Source organism: Staurois parvus, unplaced genomic scaffold, assembly GCF_062004578.1.
Source record: "Staurois parvus isolate SC_StPar_1 unplaced genomic scaffold, SC_StPar_1.0 ptg000727l, whole genome shotgun sequence".
In the NCBI taxonomy this organism is placed as follows: Eukaryota; Metazoa; Chordata; class Amphibia; order Anura; family Ranidae; genus Staurois; species Staurois parvus.
The window spans coordinates 2,144,070-2,171,427 of record NW_028318523.1 but is presented as its reverse complement, the minus strand read 5'-3'; the positions used below and the strand labels follow the sequence as shown (position 1 = coordinate 2,171,427).

General features: G+C 40.4%; 1 protein-coding gene across 1 annotated transcript in view; it reads left to right on the top strand.

Moving 5' to 3' along the window:
* The window catches only part of EPAS1 (endothelial PAS domain protein 1), a 208,665-nt gene extending 183,372 nt beyond the window's left edge, over nucleotides 1–25,293 (top strand). Inside the window, exons 7-16 of the mRNA XM_089653920.1 lie at nucleotides 1,773–1,879; nucleotides 4,544–4,691; nucleotides 6,596–6,801; nucleotides 9,220–9,410; nucleotides 10,730–10,843; nucleotides 11,257–11,753; nucleotides 12,739–12,862; nucleotides 13,674–13,791; nucleotides 14,212–14,379; nucleotides 15,205–25,293. Coding sequence (XP_089510046.1) covers nucleotides 1,773–1,879; nucleotides 4,544–4,691; nucleotides 6,596–6,801; nucleotides 9,220–9,410; nucleotides 10,730–10,843; nucleotides 11,257–11,753; nucleotides 12,739–12,862; nucleotides 13,674–13,791; nucleotides 14,212–14,379; nucleotides 15,205–15,356 — 1,825 coding nt within the window. The 3' untranslated portion in view covers nucleotides 15,357–25,293. The remainder of the gene's footprint in view (nucleotides 1–1,772; nucleotides 1,880–4,543; nucleotides 4,692–6,595; nucleotides 6,802–9,219; nucleotides 9,411–10,729; nucleotides 10,844–11,256; nucleotides 11,754–12,738; nucleotides 12,863–13,673; nucleotides 13,792–14,211; nucleotides 14,380–15,204) is intronic.
* The last annotated feature ends 2,065 nt before the right edge of the window (nucleotides 25,294–27,358 follow it).

Sequence of the window (27,358 nt, the reverse complement as noted above, 5' to 3'; positions counted from 1 at the left end):
TAAAAGGGTTAACTGTGTGCTGTTTTACATACTGGGTTGTGTTTGTGCTTCACTGTAAGCACACGTGCTAAGCACAGCCATGCAAAGCAGTGTGCAGGAGCTGATGGGAGAGAACTGTTTTATTTACAGTTGTTCTCCCAACCCCCCCATTGGAGATGCTCGGCAATCACTGGGCGCTGGCAAGTAATCCCTGTGATTGACAGCCGAAGGCCGCAAATAGCCTGCCCGGAAATGCAAAATCATGTGTATATATACGTGACTTTGCACACCCGTGTCGCCATATAGCAGTATTTCTGCTATAGGGCGGATGGAAAGCGGGTAAAGCAGAGCTTCACTCTCTGTCAACTGTTTAAAACAAGTAAATATGATAGACTTTCCTATATATTTACCAATGCTAGCAGCATAAGGATTTAAACTTTTTTTTTTTTTTTTAACATTTCTTCAGTTACTTTCTTCTTTCCATGCCTAGGCAAAAGGTGTCATACATCCGGGGGTCTTCAAGAGGGGAGGAGGGGCTTTCTCAGCTAAGCACATCCTTTTGCCTGCATGCCTGAGCTAAGGGCAGATGGATTCCAGGAAGTAAATGCTACATGAATCATCTTCTCTTACTCAAGATGGCCACAGGCAGAAATGCTAGGGGGGATGTTTTTCAATATAATTTCTCAACAAAATAAAGAGACATGGATGGATGGTTGAGTTTGCTTTGAATAGTACAATTGAATTAAACAGCATTCTTGGTTTGTGAGTCTCATATGCAGTGTAGTTCTGCTTTAATGGGGGCATGTCAACACTAGTCTTCTTTTGAAAATGCTTCTTTACCTTTGAAAAAGTTGTCTTTCCAGCAGTTATTAGGAAGTCCTTTATACAAGGTCTATACAAAAAGTAAGGCAAAAGTGGGCATAACCTTTTTTATTAACTTACACAGCTCATTCAAATGTCACTTGTTGGTAGAACAACTCTTCCTCTTTAGTAACTTTTTTCTTCTTTTTCATTGTAGGTAAATAATGGATTGCAAGCAGAACCAACATGTTATCAATGGGCTTGATTTACTAAAGGCAAATAGACTGTGCACTTTGTAAAGTGCAGTTGCTGCAGAGCTTGGTAAATGAGTAAAGCTTCACTTTGCAAATAATACCCAATCACATGCAAGAAAAATAAAAAAAAAACAGCATTTTTTCCTGCAAATGGTTGGATAATGGAAGTCTGCAGAACCTCTGCTAATTTTTTAAGCTCTGGAGCAACTGCACTTTGCGAAGTGCACAGTCTGTTTGCCTTTAGTAAATCAATCCATTGAGTTCTTGAGAAAGGATGGGTGCAGGCTGTACGACATCCACAGGAGGTTACAGAATGTTTACAGAGATGACACCATTGACAAGAGCAATGTCTTGTCATTGGTGACTCTTGCCAGTGGTATCATCTCCATAAACATTCTGTAGTCTTCTGTGGATGTTGGACAGCCTGTACCCATCCTTCCTCAAGAACTCAATGACCGCACATTGCTTCTGTTTGGAATCCATTATTAACCTGCAATGAAAAAGGAGAAGTGTTACTATAGATAATGAGCTACTCATCCAACATTTGAGATTTGAATGACCTATGTACGTTAACTAAAATGTTTTGACCGCTTTTGCATTACTTTTGGCACAGCCCTCGCATGTGGCTCATAGTGTTATGCTATAGTACAGCAGTGTGTCCATAATGAGCAGTGCAGTGACAAATTTGAATCTTTTATCATACTTAGTGAACTTTAAATTCCTTCTGTTTTTTTGAAGAATAACTGAACTGATTGGATACCATCCAGAGGAGCTGCTTGGCCGTTCAGCCTATGAGTTCTACCATGCTTTGGATTCGGAAAGCATGACCAAAAGCCACCAGAATTGTAAGTATTAAAAAAAAATGTTCAGCATAAGCTCATCTTTATTGACAGTTTTGAGTTTATTGAAACAGTGAATGGGTTCTTTCCCTGTAGATATAGGTAGGATCACATCCTAACAACACTGACTAAGCAACCCTAGCCACAATGATTATTGGGTGGTTAGGTTTCCTAGGGTAACCAAAGACCATCTTTCTTATACTGCGTTGATGACATACCTTCTGGAGAAGCCTGCTAGATTCCATTGTATGATTTATAGTGTTCTCTATCCCAAGATAATGGTATTTATATAATATTGGGCTTTCCTTTGGACCACATTATTAAGGCAAACATCTACCTTTACCCCATGGTTGCAGCAACTGGCTAATGAACTGCAAGCTCACAAGACAGACTTGGGGTAAGAAAAATCCAAGTTTTGAAATTACAGTGAAGAATAGGTATTAGGCCCATGATGACATCATTTCAGACATTGCTTTATGATGTCTCACACTATACTCATGTCCACCAGGAGCTTTCACACCTTTCCTGAATGTGGTTAAGTTTCAAACAGTCAAACGGAAGCCTTTCTCTAGGTTGCCCTAATTATTATTTTGGCCTGGAGTAGTTACACCATTTCTTTTCCCTGGCAGTTTGCTTAGCAATGTTCACCACCCTTCACATACTGCTTTGATGATATACCTTCTGGAGAAGCCTGCTGGATTTCAATGTATGATTTGTAGTGTTCTCCGTCTCACGAAAATTGTATTTATATATTATGGGTCTTCACATTGGACATAATTAATATTCAAGCAAACACATACCTTCACCCTATGGGTGCAGTAACTGGGTAATTATTATACAGGATTTATATAGCGCCAACAGTTTACGCAGTGGTTTACAACACAAGGGCAGACAGTACAATTACAATACAAATTAATACAGGAGGATTCAGAGCTAATTAACTGCAAACTCACAAAGATTTGGTCAACAGTAGCCTCCCTCCAGGTTGACTGTCATATTGCAGTGAGTGTGGCAACTTGGGTGCCATACACCTTCCATAATCTGGAAGCTGTGCACTACTTGGCCTGCAGTAGTTACACCATTTCTCTTACCTGACAGTTAACTCCGCAATGTTCATTTCTTAATTGGATGTAATAGGTTAACTCCTGCATTAAAGAACTTAAAACCATGGCACTACACCAAAAAAACAGAAACATCCTCATTATTAACCGGCAATGTTTACCGCATTCCAAACTCCCAATGTGCAAAAGCCTTAATGCGCTCAGGGTGTGGCCTGACAAATGCTATATATATAAACAAGAGTATTAATATCGATTGCCTGTACTCTGGCCACAGTCATTAAGCAATGCAGACTGAAGTCATCACACTTCATTTAATTTACACAATGCTGTAATGTTTCATATCAAGGTGAGGTTTATTGTCCCAGAGAGTCCTAGTTATTTGTTATTCAAGTGTAGAGTTCTAGCGTCTAAATACTTAATTGGGCTTAGATCATTTGAAAGTTAAGTAGTAGATTTGGCAGCCACTGTAGTACATAGTGTTTCTTCTCGTGTGCTGGAGACAATGTTTAATTTATATCTCATTATCTGAATAGTATGCACACTGCTAAACATTTACTTTGTTAAATGATTGGGAATTACTCTTGGCAAAGGTCTTATTTGTGGTTATACACATAACGTCTTCCATTGTTTTCCTTGGTTTTATAATGGCATAAAAGTATTGGGAGGTGAGGCAGGTGTTGGTAAATGGATCCATCAAACATGTCATGTGTAGCTCGGGTGTTTTTCAGAAAAACAGAACATTTCTAAAGGAAGTCTCATAGTATAATGCAATAGAAAAGGAATTTTGCAAGCATTTTAGGAGTTTTGGTGGACTCACCATAGTCCCATAGCAAAGAAGTATCATGCCATCTTAATCCCATTGAGCTAATGCATTGTTGTGTGGACAGTCCACCATTCTCTGCTTCTCCAGTGTAGCTACTATCTTTTCTTTACCTTTTAGTTATTAACAGGGGTTCCCTTAGATCAGAAAGTTATTTCAAGGGTCCCATCATGTTATAAATGTTGAAGGGTTGATCTAGAATCTAGATAATCAGCAATGGAGGTGGAAGATGATGCTCCATCATAGCAAAATGGCACCCTATACTCTGTGAGCCCTTGTAGATCCCTTGTCCTTCAAAGCTCCATACTGGAAGAGACAATTGGGTTGATTGACTAAAACTGGGAAGTGAAAAATCTGGTGCAGTTCTGCATAGAAACCAATCAGCTTCCAGGTTTTTTATTTTTTTGTTATAGCTTAATTGAAAAAGCTGAAGTTAGAAGCTGATTGGCTACCATGCAGAGCTGCAGCAGATTTTGCACTCTCCAGTTTTAGTAAAACAACCCCAACATATCTGTTCTTCATAATGCAATCATGGCATCTTCATTCACCGTACAGCTATCTTGCACATGTTGATCCACAACAGAACATACCCACATACAGGTAAGCTTCGTCTCTTATGTTATAAATAGATGCCACAGTTGGGGGCCATAATACATGGTAGCATTCCTGTTTCTACCTTTTTTTTTTTGCTTGCCAAATTACATTTTGTTTGTCATTACTATGTGTGTCAGACATGTTTGGATGAAATGTTGCCTATATGTTCCTCATAATTTTATTGTGGTTTACCAGTGTGCACAAAGGGCCAAGTAGTCAGCGGTCAGTATCGGATGCTTGCCAAGCATGGTGGTTATGTCTGGGTAGAAAGTCATGGCACCGTCATCTACAACACACGCAACTCCCAGCCACAATGCATCGTCTGTGTGAACTACGTCCTGAGGTGAGCAGAACAAATTCTGGTACATTGGCCACAGTTTGGCCCCCACAAAGTCTGAGGCACAGAACCTTTGTTTAGAAAGTTTGGAGACTCCTGCTGTAGTGGATAAGTAAAAGCAAATAGTGGTAGCTGCTCCAATCAATTTATAACAATGGCCAAGGATCTCTCCAAGAGGTATGGCAGCTATTAATATTTAATGAACACTACAAAAATTCCCCTAGTATTATATATTCATTGTACAGTATACATCCTTTTTTTTTTAAATATCGTTGATCATGAATTCACAAATAGTTCTCATACAGTATCCAGATGAACGCCCCAATGCATTTCCATCAATAAAGTCTAGATCTTCTTCAGGGGGCATAGCCGGATATCATAATCCACATACATAATGAATTAACATGACCAAAACCATTAAAAGAATAGACACTCCCTCCAGACCACTGAGTTCCAAAATGGACCAGAATAGCAAACAAAGATTCTACAAGGAGTCATACGGACCCAAGATTCTAATGGGGGAAGAACAGAAAAGGCCACCATCCCCATTGGCCAAAAATTGTCTATGTGCCCAGGTAGTGTGGATCCCATAAAGAAAGATACAGACCTTTAGACTTTCCCCAGACCTTCGTGAATGAGGTGAAGCTCTGTTGACTTCGCTATCCAATTGTGTGCAAGTAAAAAAAAATATATTTTTTTTTTGCACATGATGGGGTGCTGTTTGCAAAGTGAAACTTCACTATATTCACTAGACTGGTTCAACTTCCCTTGCAAAGTGAACAATCTATCTTCCCTCCGCAAATCAACCCCTTTTCCACAATCAAACTTAAAAGGGCAAATCTGATTTGGTTTGAATCAGCAGTAGATCTGATGTTTACCCTGGAAAAAATAAAGTATTTCTAAAAGATTTACAAATGAAACTCTATTCTTGTGCTGAGCAAAACAAATTAAAACTGGAGAGAAGTTATGTCATAAATAATGCTATTATTACTCATTTAAGTTTCCCATAATTGAAGCTATTGGGGCGGCACAGTGGCTTAGTGGTCAGCACATCTGCCTTGCAGTAAATGGGTCATGGGTTCTATTCCCGACCATGGCGCCTCCTGCATGGAGTTTGCATGTTCTCCCTGTGCTTGCGTGGGTTTCCTCCAGGTGCTCCGGTTTCCTCCCACACGCCAAAGACATGCTGGCAGGTTTATTGGATCCTGTTTAAATTGGCCCTAATATGTGTATGTATGAATGTGAGTTAGGGACCTTAGATTGTACACCCCTTGAGGATTAGGGACTGATGTGAATGTTCAATATATATATGTGTAAAGCGCTGCATAAATTGACAGCGCTATATAAGTACCTGAAATAAAGTTAAGGAAACACTAAACTCTCATGAAACAATAGTTTTGTACAGCACTGAAAGTAATACAGGAATAAATTAATTTTTATTTTTGTATAAAAAAGAAAGTTTTGACTTTATTTTTTCTAGTTTTCTTTCCCTGTGTATATCTTGTATAAACCTCCTGTGGCCCTGTGCATGCTCCAGTAGTGGTTGAACGTCCGGTATACTATGACAGAGCATGCCTACACATTCTGGATTGGCCCACATGCTTGTATTCCAGATTGTGCAGAAAAGGGTGACAATGTTACAGCTGAACCAAGCAGGCGTTGTCACCCTAAGAAGGAGCCTATGGGTACACTCTTCTGGTAGGACCACTTCAAATATTTTAATTTGAAGCAAGAAATACTCTAAATATTCAGGGTTTTATGATGGAGGTGATAGAGGTTCATGAAGTTTTTTTTAACATTACAGGAACATATGCAACAACCTATTTGGTTTAAATTCTTAGGTTTAGATGTATTTTAATTGTCATCTAGTAAATAAATGTAATGGACTTCTGTCCTTTGTTTTTCTACAGTGACATAGAGAAGACTGATATTGTGTTCTCTATGGACCAGACCGAGTCTCTCTTCAAGCCCCACCAGGTGACCATGAGCTCGATCTTCAGCAGTGCTGCTTCTGACAAGACCAGCGACTTCTTGTTTGCCAAGTTGAAGGAGGAACCAGAAGAGCTGGCACAGCTGGCTCCCACTCCAGGGGATGAAATTATTTCCTTGGATTTTGGTTAGTAGATTACATTTTTTGCTTGTAGTCCTAATCCATGTTGTAAAGCAGGGATGTCAAATGCTGACAACACATCCTACCAGGTTATATAGGAGAACCCCTAAAAGTGCCAGATTATTCTGTATAAAGGTCATTACAACCGAATTCACCTTACTTTAAAAAAATAAAATGTATGTATGTGTGTGTGTATATATATATATATATATATATATATATATATATATATATAATTATATTATATGATCCCCTGCATACGTTTTGTCCACTTATAAATTGAGTTGCACTTTAGTGCGTAAAATACGTATTTGATCCCCTTCCAACCAACAATAATTCTGGCTCCCACAGACGTGCTCATGTGATACACAGATTAGTCCTGTCAATTTAAGAAGGTGCTGCTAATGACAACTTGTTATGTGTATAAAAGACACCTGTCCTCAGAATCTCTATCTTGGGCACCACCATGGGCAAGACCAAAGAGCTGTCGGGGACAAGATTGTAGACCTCCACAAAGCTAAAATGGGCTACAAGACCATCAGCAAGAAGCTTGGTGAGAAGGAGACAACTGTTGGAAAGATTATTCACAAATGGCAGAAATACAAAATAACAAATCACCCTTGGTCTGGAGTGCCATGCAAGATTTCACCTCATGGGGTAAGGATGATCATGAGAACAGTGAGGGAACATCCCAGAACTACACGGGAGGAGCTTGTGAATGATCTTAAGGCAGCGGAGACCACAATCGCCAAACAAACCATTGGTAACACAATATGCTGCCATGGATTGATATCTGCATGACCCACAAGGTCCACCTCCACAAGAAGGCACATGTACAGGCCCGTCTGAAGTTTGCCAATGATAAAGTGGGATAAAGTGCTGTGATCAGATAAAACCAAAATTGAGCTCTTTGGCATTAACTCTACTCTCCGTGTTTGGAGGAAGAAAAATGCTGACTATGACCCTAAGAACACCATCCCTACAGTCAAGCACGGAGGTGGAAACATTATGCTTTGGGGCTGTTTCTCTGCTAAAGGTAAAGGCTGACTAAAAGTAAAGGTACAGGCTGATTTTACCACATTGAGAGGCCAATGGACGGGGCCATGCATTGTAAAATCTTGGATGAGAACCTTCTTCCCTGAGCAAGAACACTGAAGATGTGTCGTGGATGGGTCTTCTAGCATGACAGTGACCCAAAAATACCACCAAGGCAACAAAGGAGTCACTCAAGAAGAAGCACAGTAAGGTCATAGCTAGTCTCCAGACCTTAATTCTATAGAAAATTTATGGAGCTGAAACTTCAAGTTGCCAAGCGACAGCCAAGAGACCTTAGGGATTTAGAGAAGATCTGTAAAGAGTGGACCAAAATCCCTCCTTTTGATGTGTGCAAACCTGGGAACCAACTACAGGAAACATCATCATCTGTGCTTGCCAACAAGGATTTCTCCACCAAGTACTAAGTCATGTTTTGCTTGGGGATTAAATACTTATTTTACTCACTGAACTGCAACTCAATTTATAACATTTGTATTGTGTTTTTTCTGCATTTTTGGTTGATATTCTGTCTCTATCATTTAAAATACACCTATGATAAAAATTATGGACTCTTCATTTCTTTGATCCTCTGCAGATTTTGTAAGTTTGCCCACGTTCAAATAATAATTTTCCCCACTATATATAATTTAACAGAAGTTTAAGCCCTTATGCTAGCTTAAAGGAGAAGCACATGCAGAGCTCTTTTGTCTGTACTTCTATGGATCACAGGAGTGCAGTTTGTTCTGCACTCCTGTGACTCGTTTTGAGCTCGCTGTTGGCAGACGTTTCTCAGCTGATCCAGACTGTGGAAAGATCCCAATTGTAAAATTTGGATCCACCCCAGAGTCTAAAGCGGCACATGGCTCAGCCTCTCAGCGGTCCACTGAGAGCCTGAGCCAGCCGCTCCCTCCCCCTTCACAGCCCAGCGCTCCAGTGAGCGCGGAGGGGGCAGAGTAGACAGTGGTGACTAACAGTCCCTGCTTTCTGCTTACAGCAGCAGTGAGAACTCTGCGATCAGCGGTCATGAGATCGCTGTGTTCTCACACTTGCGGCCGGCGGGGGACATATGCAGCATCAGACCAATGCTGCATACATCTAGGTAAGTATAATTTTGGAAAAAAAACTCATCCCATACTTTTAACTCCTTGATGTTCATACGTAAATTGTCATCACCTAAACTATCAAGGCATTGTGTACCAGGATCACTACCAAAAGCTCCCTTCCCTGAGCCAAACAGATGCACCATAATCAATTTATTTGACTTATCTGAAACCTTTGGAAATTAGTAAAACAGCTTAAGGAAAGAACACATAAAGAAAAGATGAAAAGTTTAGTCTACTAGTTGTTGTTTGAACTATGGGGATTGACTTTTCTTTTTTGGTTCCTCAGGTGCTCAGACTTATGAAGAACCATCAACTTACAACAGCAGCACACAGCCAAGTCCAAATAAACAGTGGCCACTGGAGGTCAAGAACCATGGTTCCCAGCCTGACATTGTAAACCGTCCGTCCTTTACAGCGCCTCAGCTGGCTCCTGGGAGTACTACACCCAGTGCTACCAGCAACAGCAGCTGTTCTACGGTAAGACTTGGCTTTCCAGTGATGTTTTTTTCATCTCTCATCCAATAGCAACTGTGACAAGAGTGTTTAACCAGCTGCAGCAATATTAAAAAAAAAATGTAATCCATGTAAATGTATAGTGACCATTTTAATTATCCCTGACAGATATAGTTTTTCCAGTACTTTCACTGTCACTTTTGCTAGGCAGCTTTGTCACCATGTAAAAGTGGAAAACATATAAATATAGGCTTGTAATATAAAAAAGTAGTTAATAGCTGTCTTTACTAAATATAACACCATGTAAATGTCCGATGTCACAACTTTCCCCAAGGTGGTTCTCCTATCAATGATCTCTGGGCCCATTTCTACAAATAAAAATGGTATTTTGAGGCATTGGGGGGAATTCATTAAAACTGGAGAAAACAGAATCTGGATCAGCTGTGCGCAGTAAACAACCAGCTTGTTCATTTAAGTTTTGGAAATGGAAAGCTAGGAGCTAATTGGTTGCCATGCACGGCTGCTCCAGATTCTGACTGTTCCAGTCTTAGCAAATTTCCCTTCTTGCCTACTGGCTGTGCGTTTTTTTTAGCCATTTTTCACTACTGGAGAAAAACCTCTCCATCACATATACTAGAGTGGGACCAGATACTCAATGACATTATGACAATGGAGACCCCGTTAGCCAAAGATAGCAAGGATCCAAAACCAGCACCCTGTGGACCTGCTGGTGAGCTCATAGAGACTCTGATTAATTCCTTGCCTTATCTTTACAATAAGAATCCCACCTACTGTTATACTTACCAATTTCCATTGTTAGGCTTTACTTCATTGTGTTGTTTGAGCTCATTCTGAACAATTCTTGAGTTTGTGTACACATACCAAATTTAGGTTTCTTTTCAAGACCAATATAAACTTTGGAAGCCATGTGTTTTCCATAACTGTTTTCCCTTCCCTCTTCCTTTCTTGATTGTTTCCTGTTACTTTTCCCTGATTGTTTTCTGTTACCTTTCCCTGGTTTTCCCCTTAACGTTGTTTCATTACTTTTGTGTACTTCAAAAATTTGAATAAAGAGATATTTGAAGTGAAAATGAATTCTATAGAAAACATAATTATATTAATTGAGAACAAGCAAAAACAGTATGCAGTATGTTTCTTGATAGTTGTCCTTTAAACTGGCAAAAGAGCTATACTTTTGAATGTAGCAGCCACAAACACATACCGTATTTCAGGGTTGCCAAAAACTGGTCTCTGGTCTAGTCTAAGATGTTCTGAAAACATTAAACGCTATTTTAATTCTTTATTTCCATGGTAATTACTTCCACTGTCCCCTTCAATTTCAGCCAAGCAGTCCAGGAGAGTATTATACATCTTTGGAAGAAGATCTCAAAATTGAGCTGATTGAGAAGCTGTTTGCAATGGATACAGAAGCAAAGAATAATTGTAACACTACTAAGGTAGATGAAGACATGAAGAGAAATGTGTCCCACAACAACCAATTGGCTTCTTGCCATCCTATTGTTATTAATTATTAGGAAATTACAGCAAAGCAGACTTCTATATTTTATTTTCCTCCAGTTTATTGTAAGTAGGTGGTAATTCGCATGACTGGTGTTACCATCAGGGTAATTGGATACAAGACAGCTGTATTTTTTGTTTATTTATTTTTTTAGAATTTCAGTAGCCTAGTATATACTACTTATTTAATCTACATAGTTGTTAAGCTTGAATAACAACACCAGTCCAACCGGTCTGATCTAGCATGAGAGTAAAGTACTTCTGTTAAACATTTCGAGATACTATACTTTCCTACTGAAGATGCGTTATATGTATATAACTTAACATAATCAGGGACTTCTTTTCCTCATAGAACGACTTTAATGAGCTGGATCTTGAAACACTCGCCCCATACATTCCAATGGACGGTGAAGATTTCCAGTTGAACCCCATTTGCCAGGAAGAGTGTCCCATCAGTGAAAGCACACAGCAGCCCCCCCAGCAGAACATAAGTAGCATGAATACACTCTACCAATCCAGTGCCCCCCCTCCTCCTCCGAACCAGTACCTGCATCAGACCTATTCTCAACCAATAGGAGCTAAAGGCAGTAATCCCAGTCAGGACCCCAGCCATTCTCTGCCCACTGGCCTCTATAATGGTGAAAGAAAGTCGCCAGCTTTGTTGGCCTACCATACCGGAGCAAGTACACCACTGTCTTCAATGGGAGGCAGACCTAATGTACAATGGCCACCAGATCCTCCTGTCAGTTACATGCCCCCAAAGTGGAGACTGATGGAGCAATACCATGAATCCAGCTCAGCTACTGGACGTCCAATGCATCAACACAGCATGCCATTATATAAACAAAGGTAGGAGGAATAAAGATGCAGTATCTGTCCTTTTTTGCTTACATTCCTTTGCTCCCTCCCTCCCCTTCCTCCCTCCCTCTCTCCCTCCCCTTCCTCCCTCCCTCTCTCCCCTTCCTCCCTCCCTCTCTCCCCTTCCTCCCTCTCTCCCCTTCCTCCCTCTCTCCCCTTCCTCCCTCTCTCCCCTTCCTCCCTCTCTCCCCTTCCTCCCTCTCTCCCCTTCCTCCCTCTCTCCCCTTCCTCCCTCTCTCCCCTTCCTCCCTCTCTCCCCTTCCTCCCTCTCTCCCCTTCCTCCCCTTCCTCCCTCTCTCCCCTCCCTCCCCTTGCTTGCTTCCTCCCTCCCCTTGCTTGCTTCCTCCCTCCCTCCCTCCCTCCCCTTGCTTGCTTCCTCCCTCCCTCCCTCCCTCCCCTTGCTTGCTTCCTCCCTCCCTCCCTCCCTCCCTCCCCTTGCTTCCTCCCTCCCTCCCTCCCCTTGCTTCCTCCCTCCCTCCCTCCCTCCCCTTGCTTCCTCCCTCCCTCCCTCCCTCCCCTTGCTTCCTCCCTCCCTCCCTCCCTCCCCTTGCTTCCTCCCTCCCTCCCTCCCCTTGCTTGCTCCCTCCCCCCCTCCCCCCCTCCCCCCCTCCCCCCCTCCCCTTGCTTGCTCCCTCCCCCCCTCCCCTTGCTTCCTCCCTCCCCTTGCTCCCTCCCCTTCCTTTTCCTCCTTTTTGATATATGATTAAAGAATCAGCCTACCCAAAACCTCTATTTCAGTTTAATAGTAGAGGGGTAAAACAGACAGCTGAGAATACCCTAGACTCCCCAGTAGCAGTACTCAAGCAACATGTCCATCTTGTTGTTCTAGTATCCCAGTCATAAGAGGCCAGAAGCTTACTCAAATCATCGGATCCCCCTTATAATAAAAATGTCACCTTTAGCTGTACCAACTCTTTAATTTGTATCAACCATAATGGAGATGGAGATTTATTACTGTTGGTAATCTCATTAACAGGTCGCTTGAGAGCTTTGGGCAACGTGGTAAGGATTTACATCCCACAGAGATGACCTTCTGCAACAGTATGAAGAGGAAGCGGCAGCTTGATTATGGAGCTCAGGTGTTTCCACAACTCAATGTGGTAAGCTGCAAGATATCCACACAGACTGTTGTTTGTTTTCAGGCAGCTTTGAGACATTGTATAGACTAAAGCAAGGGTTTCTGATCTGTGATACTCATCCCAGGACTGGACTCTTTGGCTACCTTTTGGTGATTGATGTTATGACCCAAAATTTCAGAAGCACTTATTTCTCACTAAGATTGTTCAACTTATTGGGCAACCTAGCCAAACCTTCTCTCTTCTCAATGGGAAGTAGAAAAGAAAAGGGTAATTGTGAATGTACTATGACAGAGATTATTTCCTGTCCATCATTGCCATGTGACCTTCTTGTCTATAGCTAGTATTTTCCTGGCCTTGGATGAGCAGATTTCTGACAAAGGGAGAGAGGGAGGAAGGGAATGTAAGCAAAAAATTTTGACAAAGTTGTTGAGTTCTGCTTTCCTCCTGGAAGCACTGCACTGATAAGAGGGAGAAGATCAGGGATTTCAAATCCCCAGGCTGCTGGACTGGCTGTGGGGGCACTGACAGCTCGACATCCCTGGAGCCAAGTACAGCAAGGATTGGGGAGGTGGGAAAGATGTACAGTGTTCATTCACCTTTACAGAAAAAATAAATGAGTGGACACTTTAAATTTTATGCGGTCATTGCCACCTGCAAGGGTTTCCAACTTGATGGAAGATCTGGGCAGCCCGTTCAGGAATGTTTTTTTTTTTTTACTTAAACAACACACTTGAAATTTGTCAGAGATAGAAGGGACCCCATACAGTGATTATCTTATTAGTAGCATGATTATATGCTTCTAGTGTATATGTAATGTATTGTGTTTTTGTAGGGGGAGTTACCTGATAACACCATACCATCAATTATGTGGAAAAGGATGAAATCCTTAAAACCAGAAATGTGTCCACTTGTTTCAGAAAAGAAATCCCTGAGCACAAGTGTCCTGAATGGTGAGTAGAGGACTTTATAAATGTCTGTCAGAGACTTGCTGTTGCCCTTTAAATTCTGATAGTGACATGTTAAGTGTCTTGGGGCATCTAACAGATATTTATGGCCATATATTTCTTGTTACCAACAGATATTTGTGGCCATATATTTCTTCTAATAAGCTGATTATCATACAAGTAATTACTACTTAATGATACAAGTCAAAACTGATGATACTGTATGTTATGAACTGACCCTATGGTGGCCTTCTATGTAATACGCAGTTCATTTTAACTATGGCAGATTTCCTGTCCATCGTTGCCATGTGACCTTCTTGTGACATTGGCCAAACAAAATGTCTAACTGCTTGCAGCCTGTGTGTGTGTAGGGAAGTGCAAATTGGTCTGGAGTTAGTGACCTGGAGATTTCTATCTTCTTCCTAGATGAATTCATCTGTAACAAGCACAGAGGATTAAACCAGCAGATGACCCAACAGTCACATCCACAATGTGCACAAAGTTCCAGAGATGGCAGGAAAACTCCTTATCAGACCACGTTTTTCAGTTGTAATTACCATGATTACAACCTGCCACAATCACAAAAAGTAAAAGGTTAGTAGAAACGGGATTCAGTTATCACAGTTTTTTCATGTCTTGGTTAATAATTTCTCAGACAGTGAGCCTGCCATGCCTAATGGGAGCCAAAGGGTCAGTTAACACCGCGGTAATTGATCTTGCTTTGATATCACTGTTACATTAGGTGGCATTTATATAGATTTCGTTTAATGGAAGTATTGTTTAGTGGAAAGGTGTTTTGGCCAGGTGTACCTTGAAATGGTTCCAGCAAAAAGCCCCATTGTGCGTTGTCACCGCATGCTAGTGCACAGTGCAACCTGTTGCCTTGCAAAGACCAGCTATAGGGGTTGTTACTCCTGTACCACCAATCAGAATGAATGGGTTATGGGCTCAAGACTTGGGACACCTGAAGGCCTGCTGCTCATCAAACCCTTGAGATGCAGAGACAGACTGACCACGCAAAAGTCCTTTAATATGTGTATACCTGTAATAAGAATGAGGTTTTTTCATAGGAAGGGACTCATTTTGTATTGTTCTTTTTAATCTTATTGGACTAATATGTAACCATTTTAGATACCATCAACACTTAGTTGAATTATTTTTGAAAGTGTGGCTAGTAGTACCTGATCACATTCACCTGGACTTGTTTTGGTATTTTGAAAATGTTTCACCAATCATCCAAGTGACTTCTTTAGTTCTAATAAGCAATTACATTAACATAATAGAAGCCACGGTTATGGTTGTTGGTGGCAGTAGTTTGAGGAAGGAACATTCTTTCACAGCCTATATGCTTACTAGCAAGTGAACTGCCGCTGCTGACTTTTTTTTTTTTATTGCTTATGACTTTTTTTTTCTTTACAGCCATGACCAACCGGCTCATCGGCCCAACATTTGAACCCTATCTCTTGCCGGAACTCACAAGATACGACTGTGAGGTCAATGTGCCAGTACTGGGTAACTCCAACCTCTTGCAAGGCAGCGACCTTCTCCGAGCGCTGGATCAGACCACCTGAGAGGAGCGGTGACCCTCTCATCACCATCAACTCTTCATTTAAATAAAACCGCTTCAGTTTCTAAATATATTTTTCCAGTAGACAGTTTCTATTACTGATAACAATCTTACAAGAATCATTCACATGTGGAACTTTGTGCACAGTACCAAATAGTGGCCTTACTGATATGATGTCAGATTATAACTGAGAGAGAGATATACATATGTTTTTACCTGCTGTATTTTTCTTTATTTTAATAAAAAAAATAAGTGTATAGTATAGAAAATGTTTTACATGCCCTTATATCCCTGTAAAAGTAATTTATATATATTTTTTAATGGCCATAGAAGATCGTTGGTGAATATATCTGCTTATCATGGAGGATGTTACTGATGCAGATCACTGGAATTCTGTATACTGTAATTCTTTGGCAATGCCTTGTATTTTATGGTTTTTCAGGTTGCAAATGTCTTGGAAGAGTTTAAAAATAAAACAATTGGCATTCCCATATTGAACGAGACCAAAGAAACTGCATTCCTTCAGACCAGGTAGTTTCTGAGCTCTTAAAGCAGTTTAAAGCTTCATAATTGCTCAGAGAGCAACATCGGTGGCACAATAACTTACAGCAACCAATTGGCAGCCATCTTTCAGTGTATTGAACTGCTGAAAGTTGAAATCTGATTGGTGTCATTGATCAGCGAGTTTGTGGTGTGTAATAAATAAAGATGAGATATATATATATATATATATATATATATATATATATATATATATATATATATACATACATCTTACTAGACTACTACTGCTGGCATTGTCCATGCCAAGATTCATCAAACCGGACAGCATTTTACAGACAGGCAAAAAGATGGGTTGTCATCCAGAATCCAGCCTAAGGCATCCAGTACCTCACTTTTCTGAAGTAAATTTTTTTCCCTTAATCTGCACATCTGTGATGGTTAGGGATTGAGTTTTTACTAGAGATTTGTACAATCAAATTGTTGAATCCTACTAGGTTAATTTTTTTTTTTTTTTTTAAGAGTTCCAGTTTGTTCTAGGGCCCCATTAATACATTTTGCATTGAGAATCTGAATCTAACATAACCAAATATACAGTAATCCATGTCATCCAACCAAGTTTCTTCTTGCATGGTCTAGCCTCCATACAACAGAGTCTGCTGACATCATCAGCACCAAATTACTGAATAAGTCTGTTGGGGTCCAAACTTGGGAATGACTGAATGCAACTGGTCTACCGACTCCTCCATCTCTTTGCAACCCCTACATTCTTTAAATTCATAACACTAATGCAAGTTTTTCTGCAAGCCTTTCAGTAAAATGCTACAAAATATTTCAGATGTGAAAGACCACTTCATAAAATTGCTGACTGAAGCTTAGGTGCCTGTGGAACTATTTTGGTTCCCTTTTATAGACTACACAGTCTAGAGCTGGTCGGATGCAATATATGGGAATGTTGGTGCATCAGTAGAATGATGCGGTGGTACATTATACAGAATTATGGAACTCAGTGATGCAGCAAATTTAGGTGGCATAATGCTTTCAGTGCAGCTCCCAGTTACCCTTGTTTGATCAGGTGAACCCTGATTTTTAGAACGGGGTAGGTTTGCTCAAATATGACTGAACTGGGCAGAATTGCATAAAACTGACCCGCTTTTAAATGTCGAATGTTGGGAGGAACCACTAAGCATTATGTCATCATCCTATGCACTATTCTTGTTGTAAGCAAGTCCAAATAAAAACTTAACTGTTCTATTTTAAGATCAGGAGAAGTTGAAAGTCACATGACCAATTACTTTATTGTATTGGATAAGCATTTCCGGTTTTATTTTTGTTTTATAACATCTACATCCTATTACATTACCTTTTTACTTTTTGTTACTAATCTACAAGGGTATAATCAAACGTACAAGGGGGTTATCCCCTTAAAACTTGCACAGTTTACCGTAACAAAACTTTATAGGAACTCTGTATAGACAGTTAACACTTTACGCTCTCTTCCATCCATTAATGCTTAAAGGTAAATGCTTCTTTCATTGGTACAGTACTTTTTTTGTACATATTTTGACTCTTGCTCCGATGTTTGTTTTTATTCTCTTCAGTGTAGCAACAGTGGTTATTGCTAGGGTAATACTACAGGCATTATATGATTTATCCAAAGGAGGTTAAGATTATTAATAATCATGCAAACTTTCATTTTACTGCACGGAGTTCTTGTTTCCTGTACACAATGGACAGAAGCCACTTTGTATGAAGGGGCAATTATTTAGTTCACAGATAACCAAGTGCCTACCTGCCATAGCAAGGTGACTAAAGGCTGGCCGTACACAGCTCAAGTTTTGGCTGATTCCTTCTTAATTGGCTGTAGCTAGCCCTATCTGCTCCACCCAGCTCAACAATATTTGAACTGAAGGACCTGGGTGGAAATATGTCTGTGGAACAGTAACCTATGAGATGCAACCATTGTTTGAGTATTCAGATAGCTGTTGCCACTGTGGCTGTCTGAACACAATAGCGAGATCATAGAGAAATGTATGCCCATATGGCTAGCATTGGCTGCTTGCTACTGAAAAACCATTTAGCCTTCAAAATGGCTTCATCCACTGTTTAGGCAACAGGTACACCTTAAAGGTCCAGTAAACCTAAAATACAACTAACTTGTGATATAAAGAGCTAAAACATACATAGAATTGTTCTCCTATCTGTAAAGAACTTGGATATGGGAGTACAGATACTTGAGATAATGCTATAATCCATTTTAGGCTAAACAATAGCTACAACTGTCCTCAGGACTTGAATTTATCTCAGTTATTTGCAGTGCTGATAAGCTCCAGAAACTATTACATATATATCTGTAATTGTACTTCAGGTTTATGGGCCCTTTAAGTTGCAATATACAGGTTATATTTTTCAACTGCAATATTGTATCAATCTTTTTTTTTTTTATTATTATTATACATATATACACACGTGATTCAGGGTCTCAGAACTGTTTTATAGCCTAACTTGTGTCAGTTGATAGCTCTTCAAGTGCAAATATTTGGGTTGTACTGCAATATTTTAAGGGCATTGTATTCAGCTTTTACATATATATTCATATGTATACATACAGGTATAAGTTACAAAACCACTTCAGTGGTTCTTTAGTGGTGAATTGCCGCAATGTTAAAACGTTGGCCTTTATCACACTCAGGAAGCGCTCCTAATGTGCCGATTTTATGAAGCGGTATCAATCCCAGCTCTTAACTTCATCCATCTAAACCAGGTTTATCCATGTTACTCCTCAGGGGTCTCAACCATTGCCTTATTGTGTGCTAAAGCTGATGTTTGTAACATTAAATAAACACGGGTTTCTCATCTACCTGACATTAGTACATAGGTCAATTATATATTGAGCCTGTCAGATTTATAGTCCCCTTACCAGCTTTTTGTAATGCGTTGCTCTCTAGTTCTTGTGAAAAAGCAAAATCCAAGTGTGCCAGTTGCACGGATTATGTAGACGTAGGCAATAGAAGGGCAAATTTTGTTGGCGAGTACAAGATCTGCCCAGCCATACCTAGAGCAGATACGTTCCGTGAGCAGCAGATACATCTTTCTGCAGCACGACGTACGAAAGGAACGTTCCTTCGTGCTTTAGAATGTGGAATGGTATTAGGGCTGTTGCATTAAAACGTACAACTTCTATGGTATCAGTGGATGTTGCATTCACTTACTGGTACCCAAAATTGGCTTGTGGATTTGTTGTACCCATGGATAATTTTTAGATGAAATTAGCCCAGCTATTCTTTATTAATGTATTCCAGCAGCACTGACAAAAAGCAGACTTGGATTTCTCTCTGGTAACATTTCACTTTGATGAGTTGAGATCGTAATAAACCATTGGCATAGGGTATGGCTCAGTGGTCCTCCAGTTGAGCTCCAGCTGGCATGGCTCCCCATTAGTTGATAAGCAACTGATTTATCTCTCTTAGAAATGAAGTGGACCTGTCCAATGCCCTCAATTCAAGAACCTATTTTGTGGGTCAGAAATATGCCTGTTATTACTAGTGAATTGACTAGTTGCCTACACATATACATTGGATCAAATAAAATTGCTCTGTATATAAGTAACAGGTCCACTCCTAAGTACCAGCATTACAAAAGTTGCTTTGTACTGTCCAATAAATCCACGAATGCACCAGGTATAACCTTTAATTTGCAAGGACACTAATCCATAGGACTGTTAACATTTTTTTTAGTGTGATGTAAAACGCAGGACCTAAAAATGTTTTCTTCTGTGCCCAGTCCCCATATCATGCTGATTAAACGCAGAACAAGGGACGTTCCTAGTCCATCGTGAAAGTATAGCTTTTGTTTTGGTAGAAGAATATCTCGGTTATTACAGGAAGAGTGGTATCACACAGGTTCTTATATTTAATATTTTCACATGTATCTGACTGTTCTGAGTTCTTTTTTTTTCATAGAACGTTTTTCTTTTAAGATTACAGTGTGGTCAGGTCTTGCAGCTGCCAGTCTACACAAATGGTGCTTACAGGTCGTCTTCTTTCATCTCTACTGCTTCTTGGTGTTTCTATCAATTGATTTAGACAGAAGGGTCATAAGGCTTTCACCCCGACTCCGTCTCTTCACTTATGCATTTGACTTTTCTCCTATACCAAACGATTGCTTTCAACACTGGTCTAATCTGAAGAGAAATAAAGCTTCTTTTATTGACCTACCTAGATGATTTTTTTTTTTAATTAAATATATTTGCTTACATGTTATGCTAAGAAACCTTTTTTTATGTATGTTTATTTTTTTCTTTTGCATATGAATAAAGAAAAGGTAAGGTGGGGATTCTAGCAATATATTTTATGCACTACCTGGCCACTGAGGAATTGTCTTTAATTATCCTCAATCCAGGCTCCCAATTTCAGGTCAGATAGTAATCGTTTTTTTACCCAGTTTCAGAATTTCTAAAGTTGTCACAGAAATAAGTTGCAACTTGTCCCTTGACAACAACTGACAGAACTCATCAATGCTTTTGATTCATTGTTCAGACCAGGGGTCTCCAAACATTTCAAAAACAGAGCCATATTGTATATTTTACAGATCTTTACAGGCCAAAAAACTCCCTTACATCAGGGTCCCCATCAGAGTCCTCTATACAGAAGAGTCCTCCCTTACAGCAGGGTCCCAGTCAGAGTCCCTCCCTACATCAGGGACCCATCCGAGCCTGCCTTACATCAAAGTCTACTCTATATAAGAGCCCTCTCTTACGTCAGAGTTCCCATCATATCCCCCCTAACATTGGGGTCCCAATCAGAGTCCCTCCTTACATCAGGGACCCATCAGAGCCCCCCTTACATCAATTTCTACTCTATATAAGAGCCCTCTCTTACATTAGTGTCCCCATCAGATCCCCCCTTACATCAGGGGTTCCCATCCGAGTCCCCCTTTAACTCACAGTCCCTTCCCCTACATCAAAGTCCTCTCTACATAAGATCCCTCTCTTACATCACAGTTCTCATCAGAGCCCCCCTTACACCGGGGTCCCTATCACAGTCCCCTCCTTACATCAGAGCCCCCTTTACATCAGGGTCCTCATCAGAATTCCCCCCCCCCCACTTCATGGTTCCCATTGGTGTCCCCCGTTTCCCCCCCCTTTACATAAAATCACTCCTAACATCAGTGTCTCCTGTTACATGGTGGGAGTGAAGCGGAGACCGTAGGCATTGTCTGTTGACCTTAATACTCTGTATGCACTAGGGACAGCCACTGGCCCTAGCCGTATGCTGGTAAAGACCTTGTAGCAGGCCGGATGTGGTCTGCAGGTTGTAGTTTGGAGGCCCTTGGTTTAGACTGTCAGTGGAAACAAATAATCATAAACCATTAAGGAACAGAGAAATTCTCCAATTTGCACCATACAAACAATAGTGAAGTGACAACTTGCACCTGAGTTCTGAAACAAGTTAAGCTGGCCATGCACTGATTTTTTTTTTTTTATATTTTAATCAGCCTACAGATTACTCAATCCTCACTATACAGCACAGATGGATGAATCTTAGTCTGGCCATACACTGTACAATTTCTGCCCAATTTTCTTTAGATTACCTTCAACTGTGTAGTGCAAGAGCTTGCCTAATTGGATACAATTAAAAGTGTTGTTTAGGGTTGACCTCCTAATTATATGGTTTTGGTGAATTTAAAGCAAAATGCTCAAGAAAATTGTATAATGTATGGCCAGCCTCAGTGTCAGCTGTTGCATTGGCCATCAGAACACCAAAAAAGGGGGCTGCATCTGATTGGATTACCACGCTGTTTAGCAGCATCGTCATCCAATCAAGTGTCTGATTTTAAATCAAAAGAGGTTGGCTGGGAGGATGCTAACAGGGCCACCCACAAAGCAAATTTTGGCAGGTTCATCAGGAACTGACCAATATCCGTTCAATATATGGCCAGCTTTATCTGAAAGCAAGAGGAATGGTAGGTGATATCACGTACTGTTCTGCTTACAATTGACTTCTTGTCTACTTATACTGGTGGCAGCTATTTGAAAGGGCTAAACCAATATTCATGAGTACTTCTCTATTCACTGTGGCCTTGAAACATCGAGTCCAAACTAATCTTCAAAATAGCAGCCCTTAGTAATGTAATATGAATGTCCATTATTTTTCTGTATTTTAATGTATAGGCTTCTCACATGTAATTAAACGTGATTTAAAGTGGATCTCCACCACCATGGTAGATTCCATATTGTAGAGAAGAGCAGTGAAGTCAACAGCTGTGTATATAATATTCATCTTCCATCTTGCTCCACTGCAAGGTTCTTTTTAAAGTGTATGTAAACCCAAAATCTGTTTTTCAGTATGTTTAGCATCATCCATATCTGTATACAGTTTTCTTAAAGGATAAGTTCATCTTTTGGACAAAAATAATAAATGCACATTTTTTTGCAGCAAAAACAAAATTTGCATTTATTGTTTTTGTCCAAAGGAGCCTGGAAAGCATTTCACCAGCAATCAGTAGTTGGCTGATGCCATGCAGGTCTCCTGCAGACCTGTCAGAATGTCTGCTTGCCATACGTGATGTATGGACAAGCAGATATTCGGACAGAAAGCTTCAATGAAGTGGCACGGCGCTCCACAGTTCATTCATTCATTCACGGAGGTCCGCCTACATGGCCTCGCTGTTTTCAAACCTGACAGATAGGATAGTATGGGGAAACCGTATGATCTGTCAGAGGGGGGGGGGGGGGGGGCGGGAGATGGGAAAATGTTACATGTTCTACCCTAAAAATGGGTGTAACATGTACCCAAAGGTGAACATATCCTTTTAAGCAAATTATTTTTTTGTCAATGTGTTAAAGTTTCCTTCCTGGAGATCCTGCCAGTAACAGAACTTCCTGTTGCAGGCTGACAGCAATAAGTCACTGCCTTGCAATTGGAATTAGTGTTGTCACCCTACCATGTGCGTTGTTTAAGTTGGCCATTGGACTAGCTACCAGGTCTATATCATAGGCAGCCCAGCGGCCAACCAAAGAAGCTTGTACAGCAAATGAAAAACACGGTTGCAAGGCTATGACTTTGCGTTGTCAGCATGGGGAAAAGGAAGTGTTATTACTGGCAAAATTGCCAACTGTACACAGTGTGGCATGACGCCAAACAAACCAAAAATTCGATATAGAGTTTAGATACACTTTGAGCATCCACTGTGACTCACTATAGGTGCGATAAGATAAAAAAATCCCTTTCTGCCTGTCCTCTTGTTACTAAGCATGGCCAAGTCTATCAAAATGTTCCTCTAAAACAGCCAGAAGGTTCCATTGCCAAATCAGAAGAGCCTTTTCAGCTTGCAGAGGATATGCTATTGATACTTAAGCTGGCCATATGCTAGTAGAATTTTGTTCAAAATTATTTTGTTTTAAGAACATTCATTTAACTTTCTAATCATTAGCGGAGTCAAATTGACATTCATTTTCTATGGCAATGACACAAATTTTGGAGTAGCGGGATAGATTTCTTTTTCATTCGGGAAACTACATTCATTCCAAAATGTTAAAAGCAAATGAAGTTTTGAGGTACTTTTCAATGAGTCGTAAACCATACTGAAAATTTTTGTACAAACGTTCGTAATGATATTCATATGCTCATTCGAAAATCTACTTGCATATGGCCAGCTTTAGTCTAGAAGTAGAAGAAACCTATGTAACTGATTACTAAACTTCTGTTTGTAGTATTGCTAAACCCACAACCGTAAAATCAGTCTGTATATGCTGTAAAGCATGCTTGTTATACTCACTGTGGAACCTAAGGGGTTAATCCTCTGCATTGTGTAAAAAGGCTGTTTGATCCTGACTTCTCTGATCCTCCCTTCTTCCACTGTCCCTAATCCATCTGCCATAGGACAGAACTCTAGGAGTTGCACATGCTCAGTTTAGTGTGTTTTTTTTTTTTTAATTTGGGAGGGTGCATGTAATCGGCACAGGGCCAATCAGCACTCTCCAAAGGGTCAGGGGTCTTGCAGCCTCAGTCAGAGCAGAATGAAAACAAGATTAACCAGGGCACAAATGGACACTGATAGAAGTCACAAGACTGATATATACTGCTAATGAGAACAGGTATTTAGCAGTTTGTATTTACTAAAATAATTGCATTTCTGTGTACGGTGGGAGACCAGATATAGTGAATGCAGGGTCCTGGGTTTAGTAACACGGTAAGTTTAAGAATGAACAGATTGTGTCAAAATCTTAACCGCAAATTCTAAAAACTGTTTTTGCTTACTAGCATGTTTAAACAGAAAATACAATTCCATGAGGTTGAAAGGCAAATAGGCTGTTTACATTGTCAGGGAATTTTCCTTTTGCTTTGTAAAGGAGCTTTGTTGACTTCCATTGTGTGCAAGCAAAAATGCGTTTTTTAAAAAAAATGTCCATGCATATGATTGGGTACTCTTGGCAACTGGCAGCACAGTGGCTAAATGGTTAGCACTTCCGCCTGGCAGTACTAGGGTTGTTGGTTTGAATCCCAACCACGGCACCACCTGCGTGGAGTTTGCTTTTTCTCCCTGTGCCTGCGCAGGTTCCTCTGGGTACTCCGGCTTCCTCCCACACTTCAAAGACATGCTGGTAGGTGAATTGGCTCCTGTCTAAATTGGCCCTAGTATGTGTATGTATGAATGTCAATTTGGAAACTTAGATTGTACACCCCTTGAGGGTTAGGGACTGATGTGAATGTACAATATATATGTAAAGCGCTGCGTAAATTGACGCCGCTATATAAGTACCTGAAATAAATAAAATGTGAATTCACTAATGCCCTTGGAAAGTCAACAGCCTTATTAAATCAACCTCCATGTCTCAACAGTTTGCTACTAGCAACCATTGACTTTTCAACCTTTTAGATTACAATGGATACCGCTGGAAGTTGCTTAGGCCTAGGGAGCATGATGGGTCAGAAAAACTATTTACATAAATGATCACTTGGTCATCCTACAATGTCAGATCTGCTGAAAAAAGTGGGGTTGCCCTTTAAAACCTGTTAATAGCGTATTGCTCTTGAAGGGTGTTTGTGTCTATTTTTTTTTTTCCAGCAAAAGGAATGACTTGGACAATAAACCAAATGAATTCTTTTCTGTGGTCTACTAAATATCTGCAGCGTGTAGTGTCCTTAGCAGGTCTATGGGGTTGTACTGACTTTAAGCACTTGAAGGGTTTATCACACTTGAACAATGTTGTTTTATGGTCTGTGTAGTTTGAGCATAAAGCGCCTTGATATCCTAGTAGTTTTACTAAGCTATTTCAGACAATCCAAGTACTGATATTAACCAAGCCTATCGGTATAGGGAAATGATTTCTTAAACAACACTATGTGGCTGAATTTGATATTATCACTGTATGGAAAGTAATCCATGAGGAGATGTATTTTGCAACTGATACATTATTAAAGTATACTGATCTTTCATTATGACTTGAGTCCTTGATATGAGTTGGATAGCAGCTGTGTGGGTGTCTGTGTGTTGGGCGTGTGTGCGTGCGCACCTTTTACCCTTGTGAGTGCGGCGGCTGTCAGATTTACAAACAAAAATGGTTTATTATGATAAAATAAAAGTGCCACTTTAGGAAAGCATAGGAACAAACAGGGCACTGGATTCAGATTTTCCAAGGGTCACTGAAATTGTCACTGGGCACACTGGCTCTGGTTCTGCAACACTCCACAAGACAGGGACAGCCCTCAGGAAAAAAAAAAAGGGAAAGAATCCAGAGTTAACCACTTCCAGTCCGGACACTTTTACCCCCTTCCTGACCAGGGCAATTTCAGCTTTCAGCGCTATCACACTTTGAATGACAATTGCGTGGTCATGGAACACTGTACCCAAATGAATTTTTTACCATTTTTTTGAGACAGATAAAGCTTTATTTTGGTGGTATTTATTCACCGCTGGGATTTTTATTTTTTTTGCTATGTAAATGAAAATGTCCAAAAATTTTGAAAAAAAGTGTTTTTTTCTAACATTTTGCAAATAAATAATATTTCATCATAAATATTGGCCAAAATTTATTCCATTATCTTTCTAGTAAAAAAAAAAAATCCAAATTAGTTTATAACCAAAATTATAATTTTTAAACATTTTGTTTTACATTTTTATTTTATTTTTTTTTTTTTTTTTTTTTTTTTTTTTTTTTTTACATACGGTCACCCTGGCAGTACAGTGTCACCATGGTGACACTGTACTACTTGTGGGGGGTGATGAAGATTTTTTTTTTTTTTACACTGATTGCTTTTACACCCATATAGGATGTAAAAGCAATCATTTCTTCTTCTCTCTGGCTGCATTCTTGCACTCATTGAGAAGTACTGAGTGAGCTGTGATTGGTCACAGCTTGTCACATGGTACAAGGCTGTTGTGAATAGCCTTGTACCATGTGACCTCTGTGATCATTCACAGATTTCACACGTAGTAAGCAATGATGTCACAAGTGACATCTTGCTTACTACTTTGCATGTGATCACTGATTGGCCAATCAGTGATCACATGATCGGGACCTCGTACAGAGGTCCCGTCCGACGATCGGTGTTTCACTGTGTCCGGAGGACACAGCGGGCACCGGATCGCAGTGCTGTGCGCTCCCAGGGAGCGCGCTCAAGCAGGGTGCGGGGAGGCCGTTTATATGCAATGGCCGGTCGGGAAGTGGTTAAGAATCCACACATATACAATTCAATGAGTTCACCAAACAAATGTCCAAGAATCAAAGGTAAATTATAAAACTGATTTGCAGCAGAATAAAATCTACGCTTTTCAGAGGTCAAACACTCCCCCCTTCTTCAGGGCTGCAAACCAAGTACAGATAAAGGTTAATAATCTAAAAAGTAAAAGGTCATTCTTAAAAAAACAAACAAAAAAAAAACGATATTCCAAGTAAAATAATGAATCTAAAAGTCAAAGGGTATATACCCATTTGTATATGAGATCTGATTCTAGTAAATAGCAGACTTAAAGATCTAGACCTCACCACCACCATTTAGTGTTATGTGTCTATAATAATAAAGTAGCTTTCTGAATTCCGGTTTTTCTCTAGTCATCTTCCAGGACGGCACACCATAGAGATGACTAGCTCCACCTGACAGATAACACAATCAACAATTGACAGAGTTTAAATTCCCCGTCCTTCCCTCCACTCCTCAGTTCTTGATTGTGTTTCCCTGGTAGCGAAACATTTGTTTTTTTGCCGGGGGCTGGAGGTCCTCCCTGGAGGGTAGTAGCTGAGCCGGGGAGGGCAGGCCTTTACTTACCCACTTCTCCATGTGAGGCTGGTGAGGAGCTCCTAGGAATTATCCCTGGGAGTGGGGACCCAGGAGCCTGGTGAAGGCAGCACAATCCTGAAGCACCCTGCAAAGATGGAGGACAAAGCAGTGGCTGCAGCCAGTGAGAAGACCACGGGTGGTGAGTCTGACTCAACTGATGGGGGACAGGAGAGGGTTAGCGACCTTTTCCACTCCCTTGTAGGTGTGCTTGGGGGGGTATTCT